Source organism: Macrobrachium rosenbergii, chromosome 13 (genome assembly GCF_040412425.1).
Source record: "Macrobrachium rosenbergii isolate ZJJX-2024 chromosome 13, ASM4041242v1, whole genome shotgun sequence".
NCBI classification, from domain to species: Eukaryota; Metazoa; Arthropoda; class Malacostraca; order Decapoda; family Palaemonidae; genus Macrobrachium; species Macrobrachium rosenbergii.
This window is the reverse complement of record NC_089753.1, coordinates 49124238-49151928: the sequence shown is the minus strand read 5'-3', so window position 1 is coordinate 49151928 and position 27691 is coordinate 49124238. Positions and strand designations below refer to the sequence as shown.

The 27691-nt window shown below is 36.3% G+C and overlaps 1 protein-coding gene across 1 annotated transcript in view; it reads left to right on the top strand.

The window, feature by feature from the left end:
- The window catches only part of LOC136845288 (uncharacterized), a 31953-nt gene that overhangs the window by 3104 nt on the left and 1158 nt on the right, over positions 1 to 27691 (top strand). The window contains exons 2-8 of the mRNA XM_067115464.1: positions 8096 to 8658; positions 12966 to 13178; positions 19992 to 20150; positions 20792 to 21015; positions 25176 to 25284; positions 26126 to 26244; positions 26747 to 26879. Of these exons, the coding sequence (XP_066971565.1) occupies positions 8613 to 8658; positions 12966 to 13178; positions 19992 to 20150; positions 20792 to 21015; positions 25176 to 25284; positions 26126 to 26244; positions 26747 to 26851 (975 nt within the window). The 5' untranslated portion in view covers positions 8096 to 8612 and the 3' untranslated portion in view covers positions 26852 to 26879. The remainder of the gene's footprint in view (positions 1 to 8095; positions 8659 to 12965; positions 13179 to 19991; positions 20151 to 20791; positions 21016 to 25175; positions 25285 to 26125; positions 26245 to 26746; positions 26880 to 27691) is intronic.

Sequence of the window (27691 nt, the reverse complement as noted above, 5' to 3'; positions counted from 1 at the left end):
ACAATTTGGACAGTTTGGTTATAGTTTTTACTTTTCCATCAATTTCCATGGCCAATAATTTCTTGGCGGTATCAGTATATAGCTGAGTATGGTACAGTTACATCAATTTCCATGGCCAATAATTTCTTGGTGGTATCAGCTATATAGCTGAGTATGGTACAGTGAAGACCGGTAGAGTTTAAATTTAATGAACATGGGGATGGTGTTGTTCAGCTGGCGGTATTGGAGAAAATCTCTATCAAGGCAAGCTTTTGCGAGTCTTCTTCCAGCCTTCTCCAAACGGCGACATTCCTGTAGCAATGGAAGGCCATATTTCGTTCTTATATACTCGTGGACATTAGTACAACCTTGCAGACGAGCACGCAACAGAAACAAGACGGCGAAGAGGGTACTCCAGGCTGACATGGTGGAAAAGGGAGCGCTTCCAGCATCAAGGCCCAATATAAAGGATACAAGCAGGACAGCAAATCAGTCAGATATATCAAGAATTGAGGGCAGTGGAAACAGACTGGTACATAAAAACATCTTTATTTGTGCCGACGTTTCAAGACAACTAGTCTCATTTTCAAGGCTGCAATAAAAGAATAAATAATGTGAATACATATAAATTATACAAAAATCTCTTTAAAAAAACATTTGTACATAAGAATAGTTTATGCGTTGCTGGAGGTACCAACCTATATAGAAGGGAGAAGGAGGGCGACTTTAATATGGGTAAGTGAAAAGCAAGGAAGACTGTTACGACAGGTAGAGAGGGGTGGAGGAGTTTTGGGCATTCAACAATGGTACTGTCTGTTTGATAATTAGCGATTCCAGAATAGAGAGTGCTAGCTCGGAAGAGGCCCTTGTAATGATTTTAAATTGATCATATTCACTGTTATTACCTCATTTTTTGGCATGTTCTCTGTTATTTGAAAATTCGGGATTACTGTTCCTCCACCCCTCTCTACCTGTCGCAACCGTCTTCCTTGCTTTTCACTTACCCATATTCCAGTCGCCCTCCTTCTCCCTTCTATATAGGTTGGTACCTCCAGCAACGCATAAACTATTTTTATGTACAAATGTTTTTTAAAGAGATTTTTGTTTAATTTATATGTATTCACAATATTTATTCTTTTATTGCAGCCTTGAAAATGAGACTAGTTGTCTTGAAACGTCGGCACAAATAAAGATGTTTTTATGTACCAGTCTGTTTCCACTGCCCTCAATTCTTGATATATCTGACTGATTTGCTGTCCTGCTTGTGTCCTTTATATTGGGCCTTGATGCTGGAAGCGCTCCCTTTTCCACCATGGCAGCCTGGAGTACCCTCTTCGCCGTCTTGTTTCTGTTGCGTGTTCGTCTGCAAGGTTGTACTAATGTCCACGAGTATATAAGAACGAAATATGGCCTTCCATTGCTACAGGAATGTCGCCGTTTGGAGAAGGCTGGAAGAAGACTCGCAAAAGCTCACCTTGATAGAGATTTTCTCCAATGCCGCCAACTGAACAACACCATCCCCATGTTCATTAAATTTAAACTCTATCGGTCCTCACTGTACCATACTCAGCTATATACTGATACCACCAAGAAATTATTGGCCATGGAAATTGATGTAAAAGTAAAAACTATAACCAAACTGTCCAAATTGTATTGACACCTTGTGTCAACCTATTCGTAGCATTCTTTCCATTATTGATTTACTCATTTTCAAAGACCTTGTTAATAAAAATATTCACACCTTTGCATCACTAACACAAAGAGTTCACCCGAAAACACTAAAAAACCGGAGCATTACCATTCCTACTTTCAATAAAAATTCCGGTACTGTCTTTAATTTTTCCGAATATGTACTGTATAGCAGAGAAGAATTTTTGCTATCACTTGGTCTTGATTTCTGCCTACCAAATTATCGAACCTTCATATTCCAGATTCTTTCTTCCGTTGGAATTATTATTCCACAGGCTAAAAAAACTTACCATTAAACGCTAATATAAATAAAGTTCAAATCGAAATTTCTCAGTTGGCTCAAAACACTTATCGGTCGTTAAGAACCTGCTGGGACTCCTCTCTTCCAGAGAAGTGATTTGGAAATCCTGAAAAAACTGGCTTCGAACAAAGATATTATCATAACTCGACCAGACAAGGGAAAAGGTACTGTCATTCTGGACCGCGATGATCATTATAATAAAGTTAATATTATTTTAAGTGACCTTACCAAATTTCAGTCACTTGGGACCCTACTTTCAGTACCATTTTTAAAATCGAGGATAAAATAAACCGCTTTTTAAACCATTTGAAAAAGAATAAAACTATTTCTGAAGAGGTATATCGGTCTCTTTTTTTTTTTTTTTTTTTTTTAGCACAGGTGGTTCTTTCGGTGTCTTATATGGTCTCCCTAAAACTCATAAGGAATCTGTTCCTATGAGGCCTATTCTGACAACCTACCACACCCCAAATTATAAAATGGCAAAATTTCTGGTTCCTCTTTTGGAACCTCTCACCAGATATGAATATACGTTGACGAACTCCTACATGTTCAAGAACGCCATCCTCCCTCAAGACTCAGACCTAGTTATGGCCAGCCTTGATGTCGAGTCACTGTTCACAAATGTTCCTGTTGAAGAGACCATATTCCATAATTTTAACTCGGATGATTTGAGAAGATTTCTTGAACTTGCTGTGGTGGACACTGCCTTTATTTTTAATAACACTGCTTTTAAACAAATTGATGGGATAAGTTAAAGTATACCTTAGCTTAACCAGACCACTGAGCTGATTAACAGCTCTCCTAGGGAGGGCCCGAAGGATTAGACTTATTTTACTTGGATAAGAACCAATTGGTTACCTAGCAACGGGACCTACAGCTCATTGTGGAATCCGAACCACATTATACCGAGAAATGCATTTCTATCACCGGAAATAAATTCCTCTAATTCTTCATTGCCCGGCCGGAGACTCGAACTCGGGCCTAACAGAGTGCTAGCCGAGAACTTTACCGACTTGTCCAACGAGGAACTAATTGATGGGATGGCGATGGGTTCCCCTCTGGGCCCAACGTTCGCAAATATTTTTGTGTCACTTCGAGGAGCAGTTGCTGGACAGCTGCCCTCTCAGTATTTACCCTTTTTTTACAAAAGATAAAAAACAACGTAAAAGTATCATCTACATATTATGTAGATGATACTTTTACGTTGTTTAGATCTCGGTCTGATGCTGAAGCATTCCTCGATTCCGCTGACAGTAGACATCCGAATACAAAATTTAGTATTGAAGTTGAACAGGATAATAAGTTATCCTTTTTAGATGTTTCAGTTTCACGAGAATCAGATTGTTTTAACACGAGTATTTGGAGGAAACCCACTTTTACTGGTTTAGGATCCAACTTCTATAGTAGCTGTTTTCTTTTTATTTTAAATTAGATGTTTTGTCTACTCTTTTATATAGAGCCTTCCATTTATCCTCGAACTGGCATGTTTTTAATAAGGAAATACAATTTTTACACTGTTTTTTCACCAACAATTATTGTCCATCTAACTTATTTTTTCAATATGTGCGGAAAATATTAAGAGGACAACTTCATGCCAAAGTACAAAATTCCAACTGTTCCCAAACTTCAAAAGCTTTCTCACATTATCTCTAGCCATTATGGAGCCGTTAAAATTAATCTCATTCCAAAGAATCCTTTGAAAATTAGTTCTTTATTCAATACTAAAGACCGTTTAAGCGACCTTATGACGTCTGGGGTGGTATATAAATATGATTGCCCTCGGTGTTCTCGAGGAACTTCGTGGGTTACACCCAAAGACTTCTTAAGGTTCGCGCCGAGTCTCACAACGGTGTGAGCTATTGAACGGGCAATAAACTAAGTAATCCCGAATTTTCAAATATCAGAGAGCATGCCAAAAAATGTGGTAATAACATTGAATATGATCAATTTAAAATCATGACAAGGGTCTCTTCCGAGCTAGCACTCTCTATTCTGGAATCGCTAATTATCAAACAGACAGCACCATTATTGAATGCCCAAAACTCCTCCACTCCTCTCTAACTGTCGTAACCGTCTTCCTTGCTTTTCACTTACCCATATTCCAGTCGCCCTCCTTCTCCCTTCTATATAATAGGTTGGTACCTCCAGCAACGCATAAAGTATGATTTATATGTATTCACAATATTTATTCTTTTATTTCTGCCTTGAAAATGAGACTAGTTGTCTTGAAACGTCGACACAAATAAAGATGTTTTTATGTACCAGTATGTTTCCACTGCCCTCAATACTTGATATATATATATATATATATATATATATATATATATATATATATATATATATATATATATACATAGTATATTTATATATATCTATATATATCTATATCTATATATATATATATATATATACCAAGTACATTATTTTAAGCTTCTATTAAGCTATTTTTCATTTTACATTTCTTGTATTTTCAGACTGAGTGACGGAGTTAGTTACAGCCATGGCTAACGACTCGGAGGAAATCAGATGGATTGACCGAATCCAGGCCATAACCTTCAGAGAGGCCAGGGATGCTGGCGCATCCTTCATTTCACATTCCTGGATAACTAAATACATTAAAAGAGATGAATCCTTTGTTAAAAGGAACTGGAACAAAAATCCATATGACTGTCATCACGAAAAGAGTGAGAATCTTAGAAGGCCTGAAGTCCCTTCTCAGGAGTCAAAAGACATCATAGCTGAGGCAGTGGGTAGACCAAGAAAGTCTTTACGTAAATTGGCACTTGAACTAGAAACCAAAAAAGGAAAGAAGAGAAGTTATAGTGCTGTATATCGTGAGTTGAAAAAATCTGGTATCAAGCCATTTCATGTTATCAGCAAGCCCAACATCACTCAGCAACAGAGAGAAGACCGTGCATGGCTTTGTGGTTCATTTCAATGACTGGGATGAAGCTGACTTTCTCCATGTTGCATCAAATGAATTCTTCATTTACACAGTCAGGAAGCCAAATCATAAAATGACATCATTTGGGCTGCAAAGTTGAATGATATCAGCGATGACGTGCGCTATCGCCAAGTTGTGAAATTTCCTGAATGCTTGGGAATTTTTCTCTGTTTCACAGCCAAATGGTTAATGTGGATCATCAAAGAAAAAGGACAGTCATGGAATGGCGAATACTTCAGAGAAACTGTGCTTACTGGTGGAGTATTTCCTTTCCTCAACAATCCTGAAAATGTGTTATCTGTTGAAGAAGTCACATTTTTGCATGATAAGGCACCATGTTTCAAGGCTCTTCTGACACAGGAGCTGCTTCGAAACAGTGGTATCGATTTCTTCTCTCAAGTGAATTTCCAGGTAGCTCCCCTAACCTTAATATGTGTCAAAACATTGGTAGTATCTTAAAGGATCTTGTTGAAGCGCGCACAGTGAACTGTGATAGTAAACCAAGCCTCGACGACCTGCTCAGGGAAATGGAGTTTGAGTCTCAGCTCTTTTGCAATTTGCTGAAATCATACCCCTCAAGAATGCAGGATGTGGTACAGGCAGATGGAGGCCACACAAAATATTAAATACTCAGAGAAACTTAAATAAATACCTGTTCTGAATTACTTTTGTTTTTGTCGATATCAATTTTAGTTTATGCTGTAGAGGGGGGCCCCTCTAATTTCAGAAACCCCTGTATGATATATATATATATATATATATATATATATATATATATATATATATATATATATATATATATGTATATATATATATATATATATATATATATATATATATATATATATATATATATATATATATATATATATCATTTCATCTCTTTGGATGTGGTGACCAAAGAAGGGTACATTACAGCGAGGTGGACTGCTGGTCAATAAGCTGGGAGTGATCCATAGATCGTCAATAACATGCAGTGGTGATCTTCCTGCCGAGCGTGTGACCTCGGGGGGGCTATATTGAAAGGTCTCAGTCCAGCTCATAGTAGTATACTTTATTACTATTATTATTTTTATCTTTTTTACTATTATTATTATTATTATTATTATTATTATTATTATTATTATTATTATTATTATTATTACTTGACCCAATTTCACAGAGAAAAATTATCTTAAAAAAACAAGTTGGCCTAAGCACTCCAACTATTGTGGTCAAGGCCTAAGCTTCTGCTCTTGGATCTAAGCAATGTCTAGCATAAGTGGTTCCTGTAAATTACAGGACTTTCTTTGCATACAGTCACTAAACTTCAACTAAATAGTAATGCTCAATCACTAAACACTAACACTCACTATGCACGTACAATCACTAAACCTTCACACTTACTATACACTCACACTCGCTAAACACTCGTACTTACTATATACTCACACTTAATAACACGAAAACACTCAGTGAATACTCAACACTCATTAAGCACTCACTATGCGCTAAAAGCTCACTAAATACTCACTGTGTCATAAATACTCAGTAAACATATACTAAACACTCACTTAATCCTAAACATTCATTAAACACTAAACACTCACTAAACATTCACTAAGCATTTACTTTACACTTAACACTCACTAAACCATAAACATTCATTAAACACTAAATACTCACTAAACCCTAAACATTCAATAAACACTTAACAGTCACTGAACATTCTCTAAACACTCGTTAAACACTCACTAAACACTTACACACTAAACATTGACTAAACACTAACATTCACTAAACCCTAAATACTAACTAAACATTCACTAAACCCTAAATACTCACCAAACATTCACTAAATACTTACACACTAAACATTCACTGAATACTTACACACTAAAGATTCATTAAACACTAACATTCACTATACCTTAAACACTCACAAAACGATTACACACTAAACCCTAAACACTCGATAAACAATCACTGAATACTTCCACACTAAACACTAACATTCACAAAATATTCACTAAACCCTGAACACTCACTAAACATTCACTGAATACTTACATACTTAACATTCCCAGAATACTTGCACACTAAACTTTCACTAAACACTAACATTCACTAAACACTTACACACTAAACATTCACTAAGCCCTAAACACGCACTAAGCATTACACACCAAACATTCACTAAACACTAAACATTCATTAAACACTTGATCAAACATTCACTAAACACTCACTAAACTCTTTCTCATTAAATATTCAGGATAAAAAAAATTCCAATCGTACTAAGACCCTGGTCAGTTTGCGTAGTTTACCAGACCTTTCAAGATGGCCACAAGGCTCTGCAGCGCCGCCCTGGTGGAAGACCACCGAACTACGTATTACTGGTATACAGATAGCATCTCCAGATATATACCCTCTATGGTTGATACCTAGCAAAAGTGTGCCAAGCGTCGCACCACTAAGTCATAGCCTCTTTTTTTTTTTTAACAGGGTACGTCCTCAGAGCTAAAACAACAAATACACAATCTTCGATGAACTTTCTGTGCATAAACTACCACAGTATTTGCTGCTTCATACATTGAATGTTATCGGCATTTTGTTAAAACACTCCTCATACGAGTACACAATGCCACTATTGTAGGCCCATGTGAGTCCTGGAGGTCATGATACCTTCTGTACAATACCTTTTCATTTATCCAGTATATATATATATATATATATATATATATATATATATATATATATATATATATATATATATATATATATACTATATATATATATAAATAATGTATGTATGTATATATACATATGTGGTGTCGTGTATATGTAAAATATTAAATTATTCATTTCAAAAGTGTATAAAGCTCGTGATGACTCATGTTTACTTACTCAGCAAAATATAGGGCAATGTGATTTTTAATGTTCTGCTTAATTGGAATTTCCACCATTGCATGATTCTTGAATACGTAATGACTTTTATGAGCAAGATTTTATCGTATGTAAAGAGAGTTAAAAATGATTTTAGCTTAAAGTTAAATTATGCATTAATGTAAGTTCTTAAAGTCTTGTTTAATAATACGATTGCAACCTTAGCCTGTACGTAAGTATGGCAGCCTTGCGTCTGTGATTAGATAATAATCGTGTTTTTGATAACCTTCAACTTAGACTTATCTCCATTGTTTCAGGTACCGAGCCAATTCGAAACTGTTGAAGCACGATGATGTCAACCATAGCCTCCGATTCATATGACAGCTCTTTAAGAAGAGCGTCTTTAATAACTGAATCGAAAGTTCCTCGATTATAGATTCTCTATGGCTGAATAATAATCTCTTCGGCTGGATTTGCTTAGCGAAATAAGCAAGTTTATCGAATTATCGTCCTTCGATAATCCTGACTAAGTCTAGCCTCGAGGCATTCTACCTTTCAAGTTTGTGAACCGGTTTACGCCAACTCCAGAGGTCAATATGCATCTAAAGATGTCGATATTCCACGGCCATTGCATATCAGTGTGACAATCCAAACCTGGCTAGTTCAGTGCTTATATCCGGAAAGTCACGCGATAAGATTACGTAGATATAACATCTCCCATTGTACGCTTTCGTCGTGATAAGTGTGATAAGAGCCTTGTCGCAGAACCGGCAAGCCTGAGTCACAGCAGTCCTGCTACAAACACAGCGTGAGTCTGAGGGAAACCTGAATACCATGGGGATAATTGACCGTTTGCTACATTTACTTATTCTTATTGTTGGTAAGTTTGCACATTCTTATGTTTACTGAGTTTTTAAGGTTACTATGCTTTGAAATGCTAGGGTAATTTGTAACTGGGTGCCTTTGACTACGAGTGAAAAGTAATTTTTATTTATCTTCATTTTAAACAGTAATGACCATCACAGGAAAAGGTTTAGTGCATCATATGATAGAATTAGACATTAAACATCTAAAGTTAGATTGATAATACACTGACGGGTTTCATTAACTTCATTATATTCCTTCTGTACATACTTTGATACGATAGTTATGGTCATTTAGAAATTCAAGCCAACTGTGGTCACCCAAATTTTCTATTCTTATTAGAAGTCTTCAGCAGCAGCTTTGAGTATCTGGTTTTCATTCATAAAAAAAGTGTTTTATATCAGATGCCCTCATTCATAATAACAAAAAAACCACTAAAAAGGTTAATGTGTCAAATTTACCGAAAGACGCGTAAATTTTCACGAAAAGGGTTATTTACGATTAGAAGAACTTACAGCATCTGAGTGAAAATATACACTTTGTTAGCTAAAATGTGTAGTCTTCGTTAGCTTGTTATGAGAACTGTGCCACGATAAAGATAATGGTAATAAGGTCGTATATTCTTAGAATGAGGTTCTAACATTATTTCACTGTAGCTCCCATCTGGGTGGAAAACAGAGTGAATCGTACTTTCGCCCAATAATTACTTCTTCATTTTATTATGAAATAAGAAGTCTGATAATTATGACGTTTGAACCTTCCAGAGAATATACCTGACCTCCATTAAAGTTCAAGGGTTGTCTAGGGAAAAGCCTCACAATGAGGATTAGTCATTTCATCAAGCTCTTGCACGTTCTTGACAAAATATTTGGATAAGGAGAATCTTAAGCTTTTGAGCTCGTAAAATACCATAGGCAGATGTCATTCTTTGTCTAATTTGAATTTCAGTCCGCTTATAGAAAGGTGTCTGTACCTTTTATATCACTACTTTTATTTGGTTTACGCCTAGAGGAAAGTTGCTCATTTAGAGGAAATAGTACATGGGACTAATTAAACCATATTCTCCTTCTTGTAGCGTGCAGTTTCGAAACTCTATAACATTATATCAAAGAGAATATATAACTGCTGTAACTCTTGAAGCAAAACTCGATTTAAAAAAATCATTAACCAAGCACACGAAGTCACTAGAAGCCTCACTTCTGACCTTTCCCGAACTCGGTGAGCTCATTATTAAGTCAGTCACCGAGTCGATTAGATAGACTTGAGGTGCGACCGAAGTTCGTTATAAGAAAACTTTTCAGGGCACTTTTTGCTAAGTTGAGGCAATAATAATGAAAATGAAGAAAAATAAAGTGTTCGCCACACGGCTGGTCTCCAGATTAACGAGAAATGTTGGTGTCATAAGAAACAAAATGATTTAATTGCAATATGTTGTTATAATCGTACTCTCGCGAATTGCTTCCATTCCTATTTGTTAATAAAAAGCCCATTTTATAAAAGACAACTTTTCTCACTGAAGTCACCTTCCTTGTCATTTGATAACTATTATTATTATTATTATTATTATTATTATTATTATTATTATTATTATTATTATTATTATTCAGATGAACCTTATTCACATATAGAACAAGCCCACCATAGGGACCATTGACTGGAAATTCAAGCTTCCAAAGAATATTATGGTGCTCATTTGAAAAAAGTTACAGAAGGTAGAAGAAAAAAGAAGAGATCAGTTACTAGAAAAGAAGAAATAAATTAACAAATTAATAGATAAATAGATAAAGATGTGAGTAAATTATTAAAATACAAGGTGAATTGTTTTTGGAGAGTAATGCGTTGCACCTTCGCTTGAACTTTTGAGGTTCTAGTTGCACATCATCCTTAGGGAGACTGTTCCACAGTCCAACAGTGTGAGAAATGAAGGACGTAATAATAATAATAATAATAATGTTTATATAATAGCTATTCAGACAATACACAGTGGATAATTTCTATCGTGTGACAGCACGAAACCTTACCCCAATAATCTCGAGATAATAGAAACTATAAACTTCAATTAGTACCAAATCTCTCAATCTAGAACAAGATTACATGAATTTGTTTCGCTCGTTGTAATTCCTGTCCGGTCAACAAGTGTTCTTTTTATCAATATTTATTCTGTCGTTTGAATAACAATGTCGAGGTGGCTGTGTGTGTCAATGAGTCTTTAACGTGTAGCCTTGTGATTATGATAATATGGTGGTAAAAACATTTGTGATTTGTACAGTATAATGTGACAGTAAAAGCCTTCGTGATTTCTGTATCGTTGTAGTAAAACCTTTGTGGTTTGTATAACGTGATACTAAAAACCTTTATGATGTGGTAGTAAAAACCCTTATGATCTGTGTAATGTGCTGGTAAAAACCGTTGTGGTTTGTATAATGTGATAGTGAAAATCTCTGTTTTTTTTTTTAAATATAATGATAAAAAGCACTTGTTTTTCTTTAATGTAATGGTAAAAACCTTTGTAGTTTGTATAATGTGATAGTAAGTGTAAAGATAAAAACCACTGTTTTTTTGTAATGTAATGGTAAAATTCTCAGTGGTTTATATACAGTGATAGTAAAAACCTTTTTGGTTTGTATAATGTGATAGTAAAATCATTTATGGTCACAGTCATGTCATGGGAAAAACCACTGGTTTTTCTGTAATGTAATGGTAAAAGCCTTTGTGATCTGTGTGCTACGATAGTGAAAACCTTTGTGATTTGTATATGATAGTAGCTTTTTCACTGATACACATTCAACTTTATAGACATCGTTCAGATTTTTATTGTGCCAAGTTCTTATCTGACTTTTAAAACACGAGGAAGTGACTTCACAGTAATGTTAATCTTTAGGGAATTTCACCTACATCCCACTGTGCCCCTGTTTACTATGCACTTGAATGTTAGTCCAATGTGGTGGGTCGCGACCAGGGTGGCAATATTTATATATACAGTATATGTGTGTACATACATATATATATATATATATATATAAAAAAATTTTGCATGTTTTTGAGCTCCTCCTAAACGACTGTCCCTATGCACTTGCAAATTGGCCCACATATGCAACTTTTCACGAGGGATTTGGTGCTATGCATTACATATTGCAATGCCATAATCATATCAGTTCAGTATTGTTCTAACTCAGAACTGTGAATACATGAACCAGTTTTTAAACTTTTTTCATTGTATCTGTGACATATATTGAATTTTGTAAGTAGAGGCAGATCCCTACAATTCAGAGGTGATTAGGCATTAGCAATGGACCATTGCTACAGAGTTTCACTGAGTTTTAAAGCTAGTGAAGCTTTTTAACAATAATTAAAGGATGAAAATATTATGATAAAAAATAATTCCCCCAAAAATAATAGTGTTCACTGTCATTAAAAAAAAAAAAAAAGTTATTTTAGAAGCTTGAATTGGCCAGATGTCATTTTCACCATTCCATTATTATATATACTATTTATATTTTTCAGATATAATATTAGATATTGTACTACTATAAACATAGTGGAAAACAATTTTGCACGTGACGTGAAACTTAATACCTTACCATGAGGAACCCGATAATATGTAGAATATAGAATTTAGGCCAAAGACCAAGAGCTGGAACCCTTGAGGTCATTCAGCGCTGAAACGGAAATTGGCAGTAAAAAGGTTTGAAAGGTGTAACAGGAGGAAAACCTCGCAGTTGCACTATGAATCAATTGTTAGGAGAGGGTGGAAAGTAAGATGGAAGAAAGAGAATATAAACGAAGGTACAGTAAAAGGAATTAAAGAGGTTGCAGCTAGGGACCGACATTTAGGGGGGGCACCTGCCCCCCAAGACTCAGTTGCCCCCTCACCCCCGCAAGCCTCAAGAAGTAACAGCAGCTGGTTTTCCATTATTCCTACCGAATCTCAAATGTGTCATCACATTAAGTTACATCTGTCTGTCTCTCTGTCTATATTTCTCTATCACACACGTTGTATGTCTGCCTATTTTGCTGATATACCTTGCTCATGTGGCTTCAAAAATTACACAAGATAGCTCAAAATAAAAAAAAACAGCTGTTTAGGCTCGCTTCGCTCGCCAAACCGTCTTTGCCCCCTCCCCCAAAAAAACATCTGAAATGACGCCCCTGGGGTCCGAAGGGACGTTGCAAAGAACCTTAAGTAATACCTGCAGTGCACCGCATGAGGTGCGCTGACGGCACTATCCCCCTACATGGAGCTATACTCGCATGTACAGTATATGTATGTTTTCATCAAGAACAATTCCACGCCACTTACACCAACTTCTCTTAACTTTCTAGGGCTGACATGGGGTATCAAGGTCGGCCCTGTCCGTCTGAGCTCTCGGGAAGAGTACATCACCTACAGCGTTGGACCAACCGAAAAAAAGAGCGTGATCGAGTGTCCCGTGGTTCTGGATGGACAGGAGACTCTTAAGGATGTCTCTTGGGTGTTTAGTGATGGAGACAATCCCATTGGGAAATACTTCTGGACCAAGGACTCTGGAGGGAAAGGTAGGGGGCGAACTGGCTTCTCTGTTCCTCTTTATATTTTCACGGGAAGCGTAAGTCTTTTTCTTTATATTTTCATCCGCTTCTTTAAATTTTCACGTAAAGTTTAAGTTTTTCTTTATATTTTCACCCTCTTCTACTTCTTTATATTTTCACGCAAAGTTTAAGTCTTCCTCTTTATATTTTCATCCTCTTCTCTTCTTTATATTTTCACGCAAGGTTTAAGTCTTCTTCTTTATATTTTCACCTGAAATCTTAGTTTTTTAGTTATATTTTTACCTAAAATTCAAGTCTTTCTTTGTTTTTACCCAAGTTTTCTGTTTTTCTTTATATTTTAACCCAAAAATTGGAGTCTTTTCCATTATGTATTTTTACCGAAAAATTTAAGTCTTTTTCTTTGTTTCTGCCACAATTTCAGTGTTTTTCTTTATATTTTCACGTGAAATTTTAGTTTTTAGTTATATTTTCACAAAAAATTCAAATCGTTTTCTTTATTTTTACTCGAAATTTCAGTGTTTTTCTTTATATTTTCACCCAAAATTTAAGTGTCTTTATTTTTACCCAAAATTAAGTCTTTTTAGTTATATTTTTACCCAAACAGTTATATTTTACCAAAAATTTAAGTCTTTTTCTTTATATTTTTACCCAAAGTTTCAGCCTTTTGTGTTTTTATTTTTACCCAAAATTTAAATCTTTTTAGTTATATTAACCCAAAAATTCAGTCTCTTTAGTTATATTTACCCAAAATTTAAGTCTTTTACTTTATATTTTTATTCAAAATTTCAATAATTTTATTTTTATATTTTTACCCAAAATTTAAGTCTTTTTACTTATATTTTTACTCAAGATTTAAGTCCTTTTCTTTTTACATTTTTACCAGATATTTAAGTCTTTAGTTATATTTTCACTAAAAATTTAAGTCTTTTTCTTCATATTTTTATCGAAAATTCAAGTCCTTTTCTCTAGATTTTTACCCAAAATTTGAGTCTTTTTCTTTATACTTTTACCCAAAATTTAAGTTTTTTAGTTATATTTACCCAAAATTTAAGCCTTTTATTTTATATTTTCACCAAAAATTTGTCTATTTCTTTATGTTTTTACCGAAAATTTAAGTTTTTTCTCTAGGTTTTTACCCAAAATTTCAATCTTTATCTTTATAATTTTACTCAAAATCTGAGTCTTTTTCTTTATACTTTTACCCAAAATTTAAGTCTTTTTCTTTATACTTTTACCCAAAATTTAAGTCTTTTTCTTTATACTTTTACCCAAAATTTAAGTCTTTTTCTTTACATTTTTACCAAAGTTTGATTCTCATCGTATTTTTACCAAAATTCAAGTGATTTTAGTTATATTTACCCAAAATTTTAGTCTTTTACTTTATATTTTCACCAAAAATTTGTCTATTTTGGTATATTTTTACCGAAAATTCAGGTTTTTTCTCTAGATTTTTGCCCAAAATTTAAGCCTTTTTCTTTATACTTTTACCCAATATTTAAGTCTTTTTCTTTATATTTTCACCAAAAATTAAGTATTTTCTACATATTTTTAACCAAAAATTAAGTCTTTCTTTATATTTTTACCCAAAATTTCAGTCTTTTTAGTTATATTTTGAAAATAATGTAAGTCTTTTTCTTTGCATTTTTGCCCAGAAATTTAAGCCTTCTTTATATTTTTACCCAAAAATTTAAGTCTTTTTCTTTATAATTCTACTAAAAAATTTAAGTCTATATTTTTACCCAAAATTTAAGTCTTTTTCTTTATATTTTTACCAAAAATTTCAGTGTTCTTTGACTGTATATTTTTCCGAAAGTTTAAGTCTCTCTATATATTTTTCCCAAAATGTAGTCTTATAAACGTTTTTATTTTTCGCACCGGCTTGGTTTCCACGTGGAGATGCATTTCTCTTTATCATGATTTACTGACATTTTTATCTATTTGTTTATTAATTTGTTAATTCATCTTTTCTTTTCTAATAACTGATCTCTTCTTTCTGTATTTCCTATTACCTTCTGTTACTTCTTTCAAATGAACACCATATTCTTTGGAAGCTTGAATGTCAAGTCAGTGGCCCATGTGGGTTTGTTCAATATGAATTGGGCTCATCTTTTGAATAATAATAATAATAATAATAATAATAATAATAATAATAATAATAATAATAATAAGAAGAAGAAGAAGAAGAAGAAGAAGAAGAAGAAGAAGAAGAAGAAGAAGAAGAAGAAGAATTAAGTTTGATAAATTTTCTTATATTTTCGTTTCTTTAACATTCTAAAAGTTTCTGTCAACGTCTTTGATTATTATTATTATTATTATTATTGTTATTTATTATTATTATTATTATTATTATTATTATTATTATTATTATTAACCAGAAGATGAACCCTATTCACATGGAATAAACCCACCATTAGGAAGAAGAAAAGGTAAAGGGAAATGCTGAAATTAAAAAGAAAAAAATCAATTAATAGATAGATAAATAGGTACTTTACAAGCGAAGAGTGGTAAATACTTTCGATTTCATTCAATCCCGTATTACTGAGTAGATTAAATTACTTTCCATGCTCAGTCCCACGAATGTAAAGCTAGTTTAATTTCATAACGTCATCATTCCCAAAGGTATGCTTTCAGAGATACGATCCAGTTACTGCAAATCGCTTTATAGAGAATAGAATAGAGTATAGATTTTAGGGCCAAAGGCCAAGTGCTGGGACCTATGAGGTCATTCAGAGCTGAAAGGAGGTCTGAAAGGTGTAACAGAAGGAAAACCTCGCGGTTGCGCTATGAAACTGTGACGATGGGTCTGAGTAAGGGTCAGAGTTCACAGCTTACGAATTTATTCAGACAACAAACACACAGGTCTAGGGCTCGTGTGAGCGGAAATGTTGCGCCTGACATCAGGCAGGTAAAAACAGAGATTAAACACAATCACTTGTGTTTGTTGGCAGATGGAAATATACATATAAATCAGTACATGATACAGGACTGAAGTTAATATACATACGGCTGAGAAGCTGACAGTGCAATGCATATGATGATGACAATAAACTGAATGTGAGAATAACAATAAAGAAGATGCATGTACAGTACAAAAGATGCATGACAGATGCTGTTTCTTTCGTCCGTGCGTTGGCACGCCGGGCCGTTGTTGTGGGATTAATGGCTGGTACAATGAAGGTGCGTGGGGTCCATGTGTCGACCCTACAGGACTCCCCCCCAAACTTCGAGAGGCCTACGGTTGTAGGCTGGTGTGTGGTATGTATGTTGGTTTCAGACGATTGATGGAAACCCACGTTGTTCTACCGTCTATTGTCATCTGGTACACCTTGGGTCATCTCTGGATGATGCAGTATGGTCCCAAGTAGGCTGGGGAGGGGGGGATTCTGTGTGCGTCTACCTGTATGAATTCATGTTTTGTGTTCTGCAGCTCGTTGGGGATGTACACCTTTTTGGTCACGTGGTAGGTCATCTTGGCTGGTATTATCTTTTCTATCGCTTTTCAGGTGTCGGATGGTGATGTTGGGCTTGTTTGGCCTTGAAAGGCGTCTGCTGGCAATGTTAGTGCTTGGCTGTGTAGGACTTCTGCTGGAGATGTGTTGAATGCTGCATCAGTGATGGTGTGGTGCCGTTAAGTCTGCGTGGCTGTTGAGGAGACAATTTCGGAGTTGTTCTCAGGATCAATTGTTTTGATACACATTTACTAGCAGGTTGTGTGCTGTTAGGAAGTCTGCTCCCAACAGTGCTGTCGTCATGTCTGCTGTGATGAAGGTCCAATTGTAGTCTTTCCAATTGAAAGACATGTTCATCCCCCATCTTCTGTACACCATGAGTGGTGCTTCACTGGTGGTGGATATGCGGAGGTTGGTGGGGGAGCAGGGTTGAGTCATTCGTTTCAACTGGCTGGAGCGAATGGCCTGCATGCTCCAGTGTCCACGAGGAACACGTCAGACCTCTCGTCTCTGATCAAGAAGCACATGGAGCTCCTTTGTTCGTACCTGGAAGAAAGACAGCGGTGGGCAGGTGCAGTTCTCTTATGAGGCAACCGGTCTGCTCACCACCGATGTTTAGTTGGTTGGGTCGTATGTGTGACCCTCTTGCATGTTTTTTTTGAAAACAGGCAGCCTTTGTCACACTTTTGGGCCTTTTTTTCCGAATCTCCAGTGGAAATAGCATATTCCTCCTGGAGGTGTGTCTTTTTTCTGCTTGGTATTCCCCTTGATGACTTGCTTGGGTCGCTGTTGGATTCTGTGTCAGTTGTCTGCTGGGCCTGTCATGGAGCTGCTGCTGCTGTTGGCTGTGGGCTCCACCGTCTTGTGGACCGTGTACATTGTGTCGACCAGCTTCATGAATTCTTCGATTGGCATGGTGTAGCCGCTGGGCATGACTGCCACTGTTAGACAGGGTAGTCTTGTGAGGAGTACCTCTCTCACAAGGTCCAGGGATGACTCAGGTTGGCCACCTGTGGCAGGCAGCGTGATGAGCCACCGCAACTTTTTATAGATGTGCCATTGTCGCTTGTCTCCTATGGTTACACCATGTAGTTGAGGAATTTTTTGGCTCTCAGGGAGGGTGGCATGCTGAAGGATGACTTCAGCTGGTCCTTCAGCAGTTCGTAGGTGACAGGGGTTTGCAGTTCCACTAGCCATCCTGCTATTTGCTCAAAGACATCGTCCAACAGGAATTGAAGGATGGCGTCTGCTTTGCGTGTTGTGAAGGTGATTTTCTTCTATCTGGAAATTGTTTCCACCCTGAAGAACCACGCTTATGGGTGGTGGGGCATGAATGGAGGTAGACATGTGCAGGCAGCGGCAAGGGTTTCGCTGGAGAGACGGGCATCGTTGGTGTTGGCTGGGTCAGTCATCTCCGTGGGTCACCAATATACAATGCATGTGATGATGACAATACATTGAATATGAGAATAACAATAAAGAAGATGCATGTACAAAAGGTGCATGATGGGTGCTTTGTTTCTTTCGTCCACGCATTGGTGCATGGGGCTGTTGTTGTGGGATTAATGGCCAGTACGATGAAGGTGTGTGGGGTCCACGTGTGGACCCTACAAAACAATTGTTAAAGAGGATGGAAAGTCAGATTGAAGAAAGAGGTGAACGGAGGTACGGTAAACGGAATGAAAGAAGTTGCAGCTAGGGGCCAAAGGGACGCTGCACAGACCCTTAAGTAATGCCTAAAGTGCACCGTGTGAGATGCATTGATGGCAGCAACCCCCTAAATGGTCAAATCGTTTTACGATCATCCTTATCACAGTGTGATTCATTTTCATGCTTGCTGGGGAAATCAGGGTGTGAGATAAGAATTGCATAACTGCATATTCATTATCATAACTGTCGAACCGTTTGATGAATGATATATTAACCTGCGCTTATTCTGAATCACAGATAAGAAGCTTTCTAAGCGCTGTAGATATCTTTGATTATCAAAGTGCAGATCTATTTCGTTAGCGTGTTGGTCTTCCTGTTGCTTTGACAACTTACGTAAATTCTCGAATATAGCTGAAGCAAGATTTAGTGTAAAGAAAAGAGGTCCTTTCTTCCTCCACCTTAGGACTGTGAAACAGCCTCCCAGAGATGTCGTGCAACTGGAATTTCAGAAGTTCAAGCGAAGATGCAATGTATTACTACCCTAATACTATTCTCCTTTTATCTATTTATTAATTTATTTTTTTCTCTTTTATTAAGTGAGATCTCTTCTTTCTGAATTTCCCTTTCCCTCCTCTTACTTCTTCCTAATAAACACCATCATATTCTTTGGAAGCTTGAATTCCAAGCTAATGGCCCCTGTGGGCTTGTTCCATATGAATAGGTTTCATCTTATGGATAATAATAATAATAATAATAATAATAATGATAATGATAATAATAATAAAGTCAACAGCCACTGCCTGGTTCCCACAGATCTTAGTTTGGGTAGAGAGGGGGTTTTGGGCACTGATCATACATGCGTAGTTCGGTTTCTAGGGCACTTTGCGACAGTGCGCATGGATGGTGGAGCTCATTCAAGTATGCAGAATGAAGGTGCCTTGGTCCTAGCGTGGTGACCCCTTATGGGGATAGTGACGTCAGTGCACCTCATTCGGTGCAATATAGGCTTTACTTAAGGTTCTTTGCATTTTTCCTTCAGCCCCTAGCTGCAACCCCTTTCATTCCTATTACTGTACCTCTGTTCATATTCCCTTTCTTCATCTTACTTTCAACTCTCTCCTAACTAATGTTTCATAGTGCAACTGCAAGGTTTTCCTCCTGTTACATTCTTGAAACCTTTTACTCTCAATTTCCGTTGCAGCACTGAATGACCTCAAAGGTCTCAGTGCTTGGCCTTTGGCTTAAATTTTATTACCTATTTCCCACTTTCTAGCTTGGGGACAGTACAGCACATCTTTAGAATCAGGACTTATTGTCTAGACCCTGTCTTATATTGCTGACGGAAATGTGAAATCGTTTGGCTTTTCACAGTGCCATGAGGAAACTTTTTCCCTCAATTATTTTTTTTCTCTGGTATGCTGTCGACTTGTTTTTTAAGGTTGTTCTTGTTGGAAAGGGATATTTATATGTCTATCTGTCTATATGTCAGTGCCAAAACCTCCCTTCCCACCCCAGCGAGGACCAGGGGGAACCAGGCAGTGGCTGCTGACAACTCAGCAGAGAGGCCTATATGCTCCCACAAACACCCCAATCTCTAGCTCACAAACATGGCAAGGTTGTGCTGAGGGTAAAATCTATCAGGTCATGGGCGCTAAGAGAGTGTTTTGTCCCAGATATGTGATCCTGAGAATTCCTAAGTAAGACTTTTTTATCATTTCAGCTGAAGGGCGACTAAAGGACGTAGTTCGACTTGACAGGGAAGACGGAGGAATAGAGCTGCTAGAACTCAGGTACAACTTGTCCGGATTCTACTCTTGTTCAGCAACCACAGATGAAGGGAACAGCGACGAGGCAGCGCCATGGGAGGTTCTTATCATCGGTGAGTTGATAATTATGCTAATGTTAATACTGTATCACCCTGCAATGGTTTTTGAGTAACTCATCACTGTGAACCTTGAATATATACCCTTGAGTGATGAGTTAGGTTGAGATCAACCCGAACCGCTTCTATATCCGCTGTGTCTTAAAGTTAAACACAATGAGTCCGTTGTACATTTATCTGATATCCACAAACATTTTTTATATATAGACAGTCCAAAGATATCTAAATAATGCTTTAGAAAAGTTGTATCACAAAAGTCTCTTGAAATTCCTGTCTAAAATTTCAGTGTCCCCTTTCATTCACATTATAAGCTTCATCTTACCAGAGCAGAAATGTGTGGTGTGTCAGACACTTTAAATACCCTTAGAATGCCAGTTATTTTGTTTCCACAGCACACAGACATCCAAGACATTTAGAAGACTCTGGTTTTTGAGTAATGAGTTCCTATAATACATGAAGGTTACTTGTGAGCACTCTGGGCTTGTTCTGTGTCAGTGGGATTCCCTCATTATTCTAGAGCAGAATCTAAGTCTGCAAAGAAATGAAAATTACAGTCATTATACAAGTTATCATTATGTAACGTAACTGCCACGAGTTCAAACTACAGATATTTCCCTTCTACGTTTAACACGCCACAGATTTTAACTCCAAGTCTCCGACTGCGAGTCTCTACGGCAAAGGCGACTGTGACTTCGAAAGCTCATTCAAGATCTCAGCCTTTTATCCTCAGCCGACGATCCACAGCGGCCTTTATTCGGAATCCCTAGGAGGATTCTTTGAGGAAGTTGCTTCCATCAACTGGTACAAGCAGGAATTCCAGAATGGGTCATATTCCTACTCACATCAGAATGTCGTCTTCACGGTAAGTTGTAGCAGTAACAGTTTTTTCTTTCTTGGAAATCAATAAGCTTATATGTATGTGTGTGCATAATATATATATATATATATATATATATATATATATATATATATATATATATATATATATATATATATATATATATATATATATATATAGAAAAAAAATATGATACATATATATATCGGTTTACTAAGAGAACAAGTAGATCTAAGACAGAATATATGTGTACCACCAATGAGGGGCGTGATAGGGAAAGTATTCAGTTTGGGGGAGAACCAATGAAGAGAGTTGATAATTTTAATTAAGTATTTGGGATCCTTTGCTAATGCTGGAGGAAGTATGGAAGAAGAAGTAAAACGTCGGGTACAGGCAGGCTGGAACAACTGGGGAGCGGCTTCCGGAGTTCTTTGTGACAAAAGAGTACCGCTGAGGTTAAAAGGAAAATTTCATAAGACGGTAGTAAGAACAGCAGTGGTGTATGGCACGGAAACAGCAAGCTTGAGAGAGACAGAGGAGAAGAAGATGGATGTGGCAGAAATGAGAAAGCTTAGGTGGATGGCTCGGGTGACGAGAGAGGATAGGATCCGAAATTATTACATTAGGGGTCGACCAAGGTGGCGGAAATATCAAAGAAAGTTCAGGAGGGGAGGCTGAGATGGTATGGACACCTGTTGAGGAGAGATGAGGACCACGCTGGGAAAATGGGTGGGTTTAGTATCGGAAGGGCATCTAAAACATGAACCTTATAGATGAATTATCTAAAATTAATGTAAAAGATTACAAATCTGCAAGTTTGGATGTAACTTCCTTGTTTACCAACGTACCAGTCAAGAAGACGATGGAGGTAATAAAAAAGAATATGGAGGAAGGGGTTTACACATGTGACTTACATCATGAAGTTTTGATAAAATTGTTGACAGCAGCGGTCCTCAGCGTCACTGTGTTTAAGTGGGGCGAAAACACAAAAAATGACGTGGCCATGGGTTCGAATCTTTCGCCAGTCTTAGCTAACATTTTTATGGAATGGTTCGAAATGGAAGAGGTGGATAAATTAAATAAAGGGAACTTAAACATCTCAGATGGGTAAGATACGTGGATGACATTCTGATCATTTATAAGGGAGAAAGGGAAGAACTACACAAGTTTCTAGAAAACATAAATAATCTAAATGAACAAATCAAGTTCACAATAGAAGAAGAGGAGGGAGAAATGCCTTTCTTGGATGTACTGGTAAAGAGGGAAGGGGAAAATTTAAAATTCAAGGTACACAGAAAAAGACACACACCAATTCGTACATACACATGTTCTCCAGTCATAGGAAAGAAATTAAAATGGGAGTAATGAGAAGGTTGGTCATCAGGGATTATAGGATTTGCAGTCCCGAATTCTTAGACGAAGAGCTGGGATACCTGAGGGAGAGTTTTAGGAGATTAGGATACCATAAGTACTGGTGGGAACGGGCACACATTATGGCAAGAAAAAACTATTTTGGGGAGAGGGAAGGAAAAGAAAAGGACTATTTGAAAGGGAAGAAAATAATTACAGTCACGAACAACAACACTATTACGCCCATCAACAAGAAGGCAGATAATTTCAAACTGATAGGCAGTTATAAAAACACCATTAGGAATAAAATAGTTAGAAATAAAAAGTCGGTAGAGGGGGAAGAGGTGTGAGGGGGGTATACTGTACATGGCAGCGTGTCTAGATTGTGAAGAGCATTACTTCGGCGAAAACGGCAAGTGCTGCAAAGAAGGAGGAAAACAATACACACAAAACATAAGGCACTGCAATCAGATGTCGACAGTTGCCAAGCACTATTGGGAAAAAGACCACAAAATAGACTGGGAAAATATGATTTTTTTGTATAGGAACACTAACAAAATGGCCAGACTGAATGTACAGAATATCTTCATAACATGCAAAAACAATATAATGGCAGGAAATACTGGAAACGGATTCGAAGATAGCATGTCAAGAAAAATTGTACACTCTGTAATAGAAAAGAAACGCAAAAACACAAGAGACCACAAGGACAATGAACACCTGGAAAAGCTGCAGGCAGAGAAAGGCCAAGGTCACGAGGGCAGGGCCACACAGGAGAAGGGAGGGTAATCAAAAGATTAAAGAAGCCAGCATATGGAATTGGACAAACAGGGGTTTTATCCTCTCCCCCACACATAAATACAGCTGGACTATGTGTCCGACCATTCTGTGGATACTTGACAATGAGGACTGTTAGTCCTAGAAAGCTTGTAACTTTTCTTGAATAAATATCTCCACTAGATACCACCCAGTTTTAATGAGCTCCTGTTAGTAATTGTGTAAATGCACAGAACAATTGTGTGAGTGATAAAGTTTATATATATATATATATTTATATATATATATATATATATATATATATATATATATATACTATATATATATATATATATATATATATATATATATATATATATATATATCTTCTTCTTCGTTTTAACGTGCTTTTATACCCATTTTTATATGGGGTAAGCACGTGCCTTCTTTGAAGGACTTTGATTTGGCGGTGGGGTAGGCCGTAACCTCGACCGGCTGCCCTGCCTGACATCGCTTAGACCCCGGTAACGAATGTGTACATGTATTACCGAAAACCCCGCTCCCTTTCTCCCAGCAGCACGAGGAGAACTGGGCGGGTAGTCCGACAGTTCGAGACGTGTGAGGTGTCTGTTATGTTTTTAGAAGATGTTGGAGTGGCTTTGTTTATGTGTGTATTAGTCTGTAACATCCATTTGCTTTCAGCAAACCTATCCGTTGATTACATACGTAATCCCGGGATGTCTACTCGGATAGCAAAGTTTCCGCCTCTGACTGGTCGGCTGCGATTGAACCCTCGCCACAGGCCTCTATGAAGTCTGTGGTTGCCACTCTACCAACCAAGCCATCGAGGCTCTATATATATATATATATATATATATATATATATATATATATATATATATATATATATATATATATATATATACATACAGTATATATATATATATATATATATATATATAAATATTTAAGCTTATCTTTCAAGCGAGATAGAATGAATAAGAATGATTCTGTTCAGTTCTTATGCCTATAGGCTTCATTGCTGTTGATTTTACAACACTTTAAGTTGATATAAAAATAGTTTTTTTCAAAGTTTTGAGTATTTGGGAAATATCTCGTACTCATAATTATGAAATGGTACGGGATTATTAGGTCTAAATGAAGAAAAAAAGGCATTCTAAGTGTTTCAGTCTCTCTTTCTCTCTCTCTATTATTGTGCTTCTAAAGGTCATTGGCATGCCCATGCATATGGTATCTCAAAATTTAATGTGCCTGCCAAAGTATCCCTCCCGTTACCAATATTACCAGAATTATATTTTTAGTTCTTGTAACTACATATTTTCATAATAAGGAATTGATATATAGAAAATGTACAACATGAATTAGCAATATCATAAAAACTCAAAATTAGTACACACTAGCCAAATACATCTTTATTTCATGAGACAGAGAACGCTACCAGCTAACATCGTTTTCTTTACTGCAAAGATGGGGATACTAAAGTACTCTTAGTTAGGCTATTCGATTTCCAAAGAAATAAAAAATTCTCATTATAATTGTCAAATGCAGTTTCTACCATACGTTGAAGGGAAGTAATGTGTGTGTGTATCTGGTAATTCTAAGGAAGAACTCCGCACGGAGATATTGTTTATTATTGAGATCTTTTGACTGAATGATACAGAAAAGGGTGTAGGCCTACTTGATGCCGTTCAGATGAGATAACTTGAGAAATCTACCGAAGTAGTGAGAAAGACTTACTGTCTTTTTTCTGTAAGTTTACGTCAATCCTCCTAGAGGAACTGGTACTAAAGATGGCGTCCATTGGAGCTTCTCTGCGTCAAAACATAATCAAAAGGAGGTAAATTTCTCGCATTATTTCGGTAAAAGTTGTCTCACCTGTACTGCATCATATAGGCCTACAACCATTTCTATATTGTTCAGTCAAAAAATTTCATCGATAAACATCTCCGAGCGGAGGTCCTCCTTAGAATTATTGTAAATTTAATTGTAGAAACATCATAAGGCAAATAAAGAACCCGTTTTCATGGAGTTTTTTTCTTTTCTCTGCAAAATTACAGATCAAAGAGGAGACACCACACGATGTGTACTTCTTGAACAGCGTGGGAGTTTCCAAGAAGGATGGCACCTACATCCCTCTCTTGTCAGTGAAGAGCTACATTCAGATCTGTAAGAAGATTCACCCCTTCCATTTGCTGTGGCTTAATTGTATGTTATTTCTTTCATAATTTACTGGAGTGCTACTGAAATTTTAGCGGGTGACCCAGATTCATAAACCGAGACACAGTGTCTCCTGTGTCATAAGGAGAAGATCTTTCATGGATTGTTATTCACTCTCCAAAATCGAATCGAGTTCATAACATTCACCATGCAAAAAGCCATTTTGAACATCTTGAGTGTGGCTGTTTCAAGTTAAATGAAGTAGCTGTTAAAATACTGACCGAGGTGGTAACAAAAATTCCTCTTTTTATTATAGAAAATAATTATAGTTTGTGATGTGTCTCCATTTTGTTTGGTAGTACCAAGACCTTGAAGCTGTTTTTCCTTATTTCAATTGATCCCATAAAAGGATATAGTCATGACTCTCAGGCGTTGATAATCGCATTAACTGGAATAATAATGATTCTCAGGCGTTGATAATCGTATTTAAAAGGATATAGTAAGGATTCTCAGACGTTGATAATAGTATTAAAAGGATATAGTAATGATAGTCAGGCGTTGATAATCGTATTAAAGGGATATAATAATGATTCTCAGGTATTTATAATGGTAGTAAAAGGATCTAGTAATGATTACCAGGCGTTGATAATCGTATTAAAGGATAAAGTGATTTACAGGCGTTGATAATAGTACTAAAAGGAAATAGTAATGATATCAGTCTTTGAGTCTAAATGAAATGAGTTGGGTATGCTTGAGTAATTGCACGAGAAAGAGAAGGAGCCGTCAAAGTTATAATTATAAATTAAAACAAATGTATGAAGAGATAAAGTTTTCCATTTTTTTTCCCCAGTTGAAGAACAAGGCTGTCACCCTGTCAAACTAGACGCCTACCAGAAGGCAGAATATAGCAACGGTGGCGCCAGAAACTGCAGAAAAGAGATTCGACAGCCTGCATCAGGACAGTTAAAGGTGAGAAGTTTTGTTTCGGAGTTTTATTTTGGCTACGAAATAAAATATGGTAATAGTTTGCCCATTGCAGTAGTGGAATCTTTTGGTCTCGGAATGCTTAACCGAGGGGCAAATTCGTTCCTGCTTTCTGCTGACGTCTGCTGAATTCAGGTGTATCGGTATTATTGTCTTTCTGTCATATTTATTTACATATCTTTTTCTATAACTTGCCTCTCTCTCTTTCTCTCTGCAGGCTGATTTCCCTTTTGAACCCTCTTGGGTTTATAGTGTTTATTGACAGTGCACATAAGGGTTTCAGCTGTGATATAAAGAAAGAAAGATTTCACGCTCAGCTACGAAGTAAAATCCAGAATTATCTTTGAATTTTATTAGACCTAAGCATTTCTTCTTTATATATATATATATATATATATATATATATATATATATATATATATATATATATATATATATATATATATATATATATATATATATTGAGCAAAGGCCTTTTTCCCCTAAGGCTGTAGTGAGTTGCACTGACAGTTACGAAACTGCTGGAGACAGTGCTTACGAGCATGGAGTTGACTTGCAACACGAAGACCTGGGAATGGGGTGTCTCCAATGAGCACCCAGTCTCTCTCACATCAAATGTGGTAAGTAACATCCTTTGGAATGCGTTTGGAATCCGTTTTAGAATACACAAACACACACACACACACACACACACACACACACATATATATATATATATATATATATATATATATATATATATATATATATATATATATATATATATATATATATATATATACATATATATATATATATATATATATATATATATATATATAAATATATAATATGTGTACACATATATATGTATACATATATATTATATATAAATAAATATACATATATTTTTTTTTTCCGAAGACAGTGTAAAATAAAGCTAGTGAAAAGTAGAGATAGCTAAGTGAAGAGATAGCCAAATGAAGCCATGTCAGTTTTAAAACTGAAAGCCAAAGTGGGTAGATACAATGACTGATGGTAGAATGAGAGAAGAGGTGAGGCACAGAAAATGGGAAGAAATGAAGGTAGTAAGGTATGTGCGAAAGATTGTTAAGCCAACTCTCTTTTATAGAAGTGGAATGTGGTTTTTAAAGAAAAAAAGTTGAAGCTGTTTACATAGTAAATATAATTTAAGAAAAAATAAAGTAGGAGACTTGGAGATATGCACAGGTGATAAAACAGTTAGTGTAAGTAAAAGAATGGACCAGAGTGCTTTGAAATGATCATGTGGAGAGAATGACAGGTAGTAGGATGATAAAAAGAAAGTTTAATATGGATGTATATGGAGAGAGGAAACCCCCGAAAAATGAAAGTAAGGAACATAATATCCAGGAAGTGTGAGAGTGTATGTGTGTGTGTGTGTGCAAGATAGAGACTGATACAGTACGTGTAG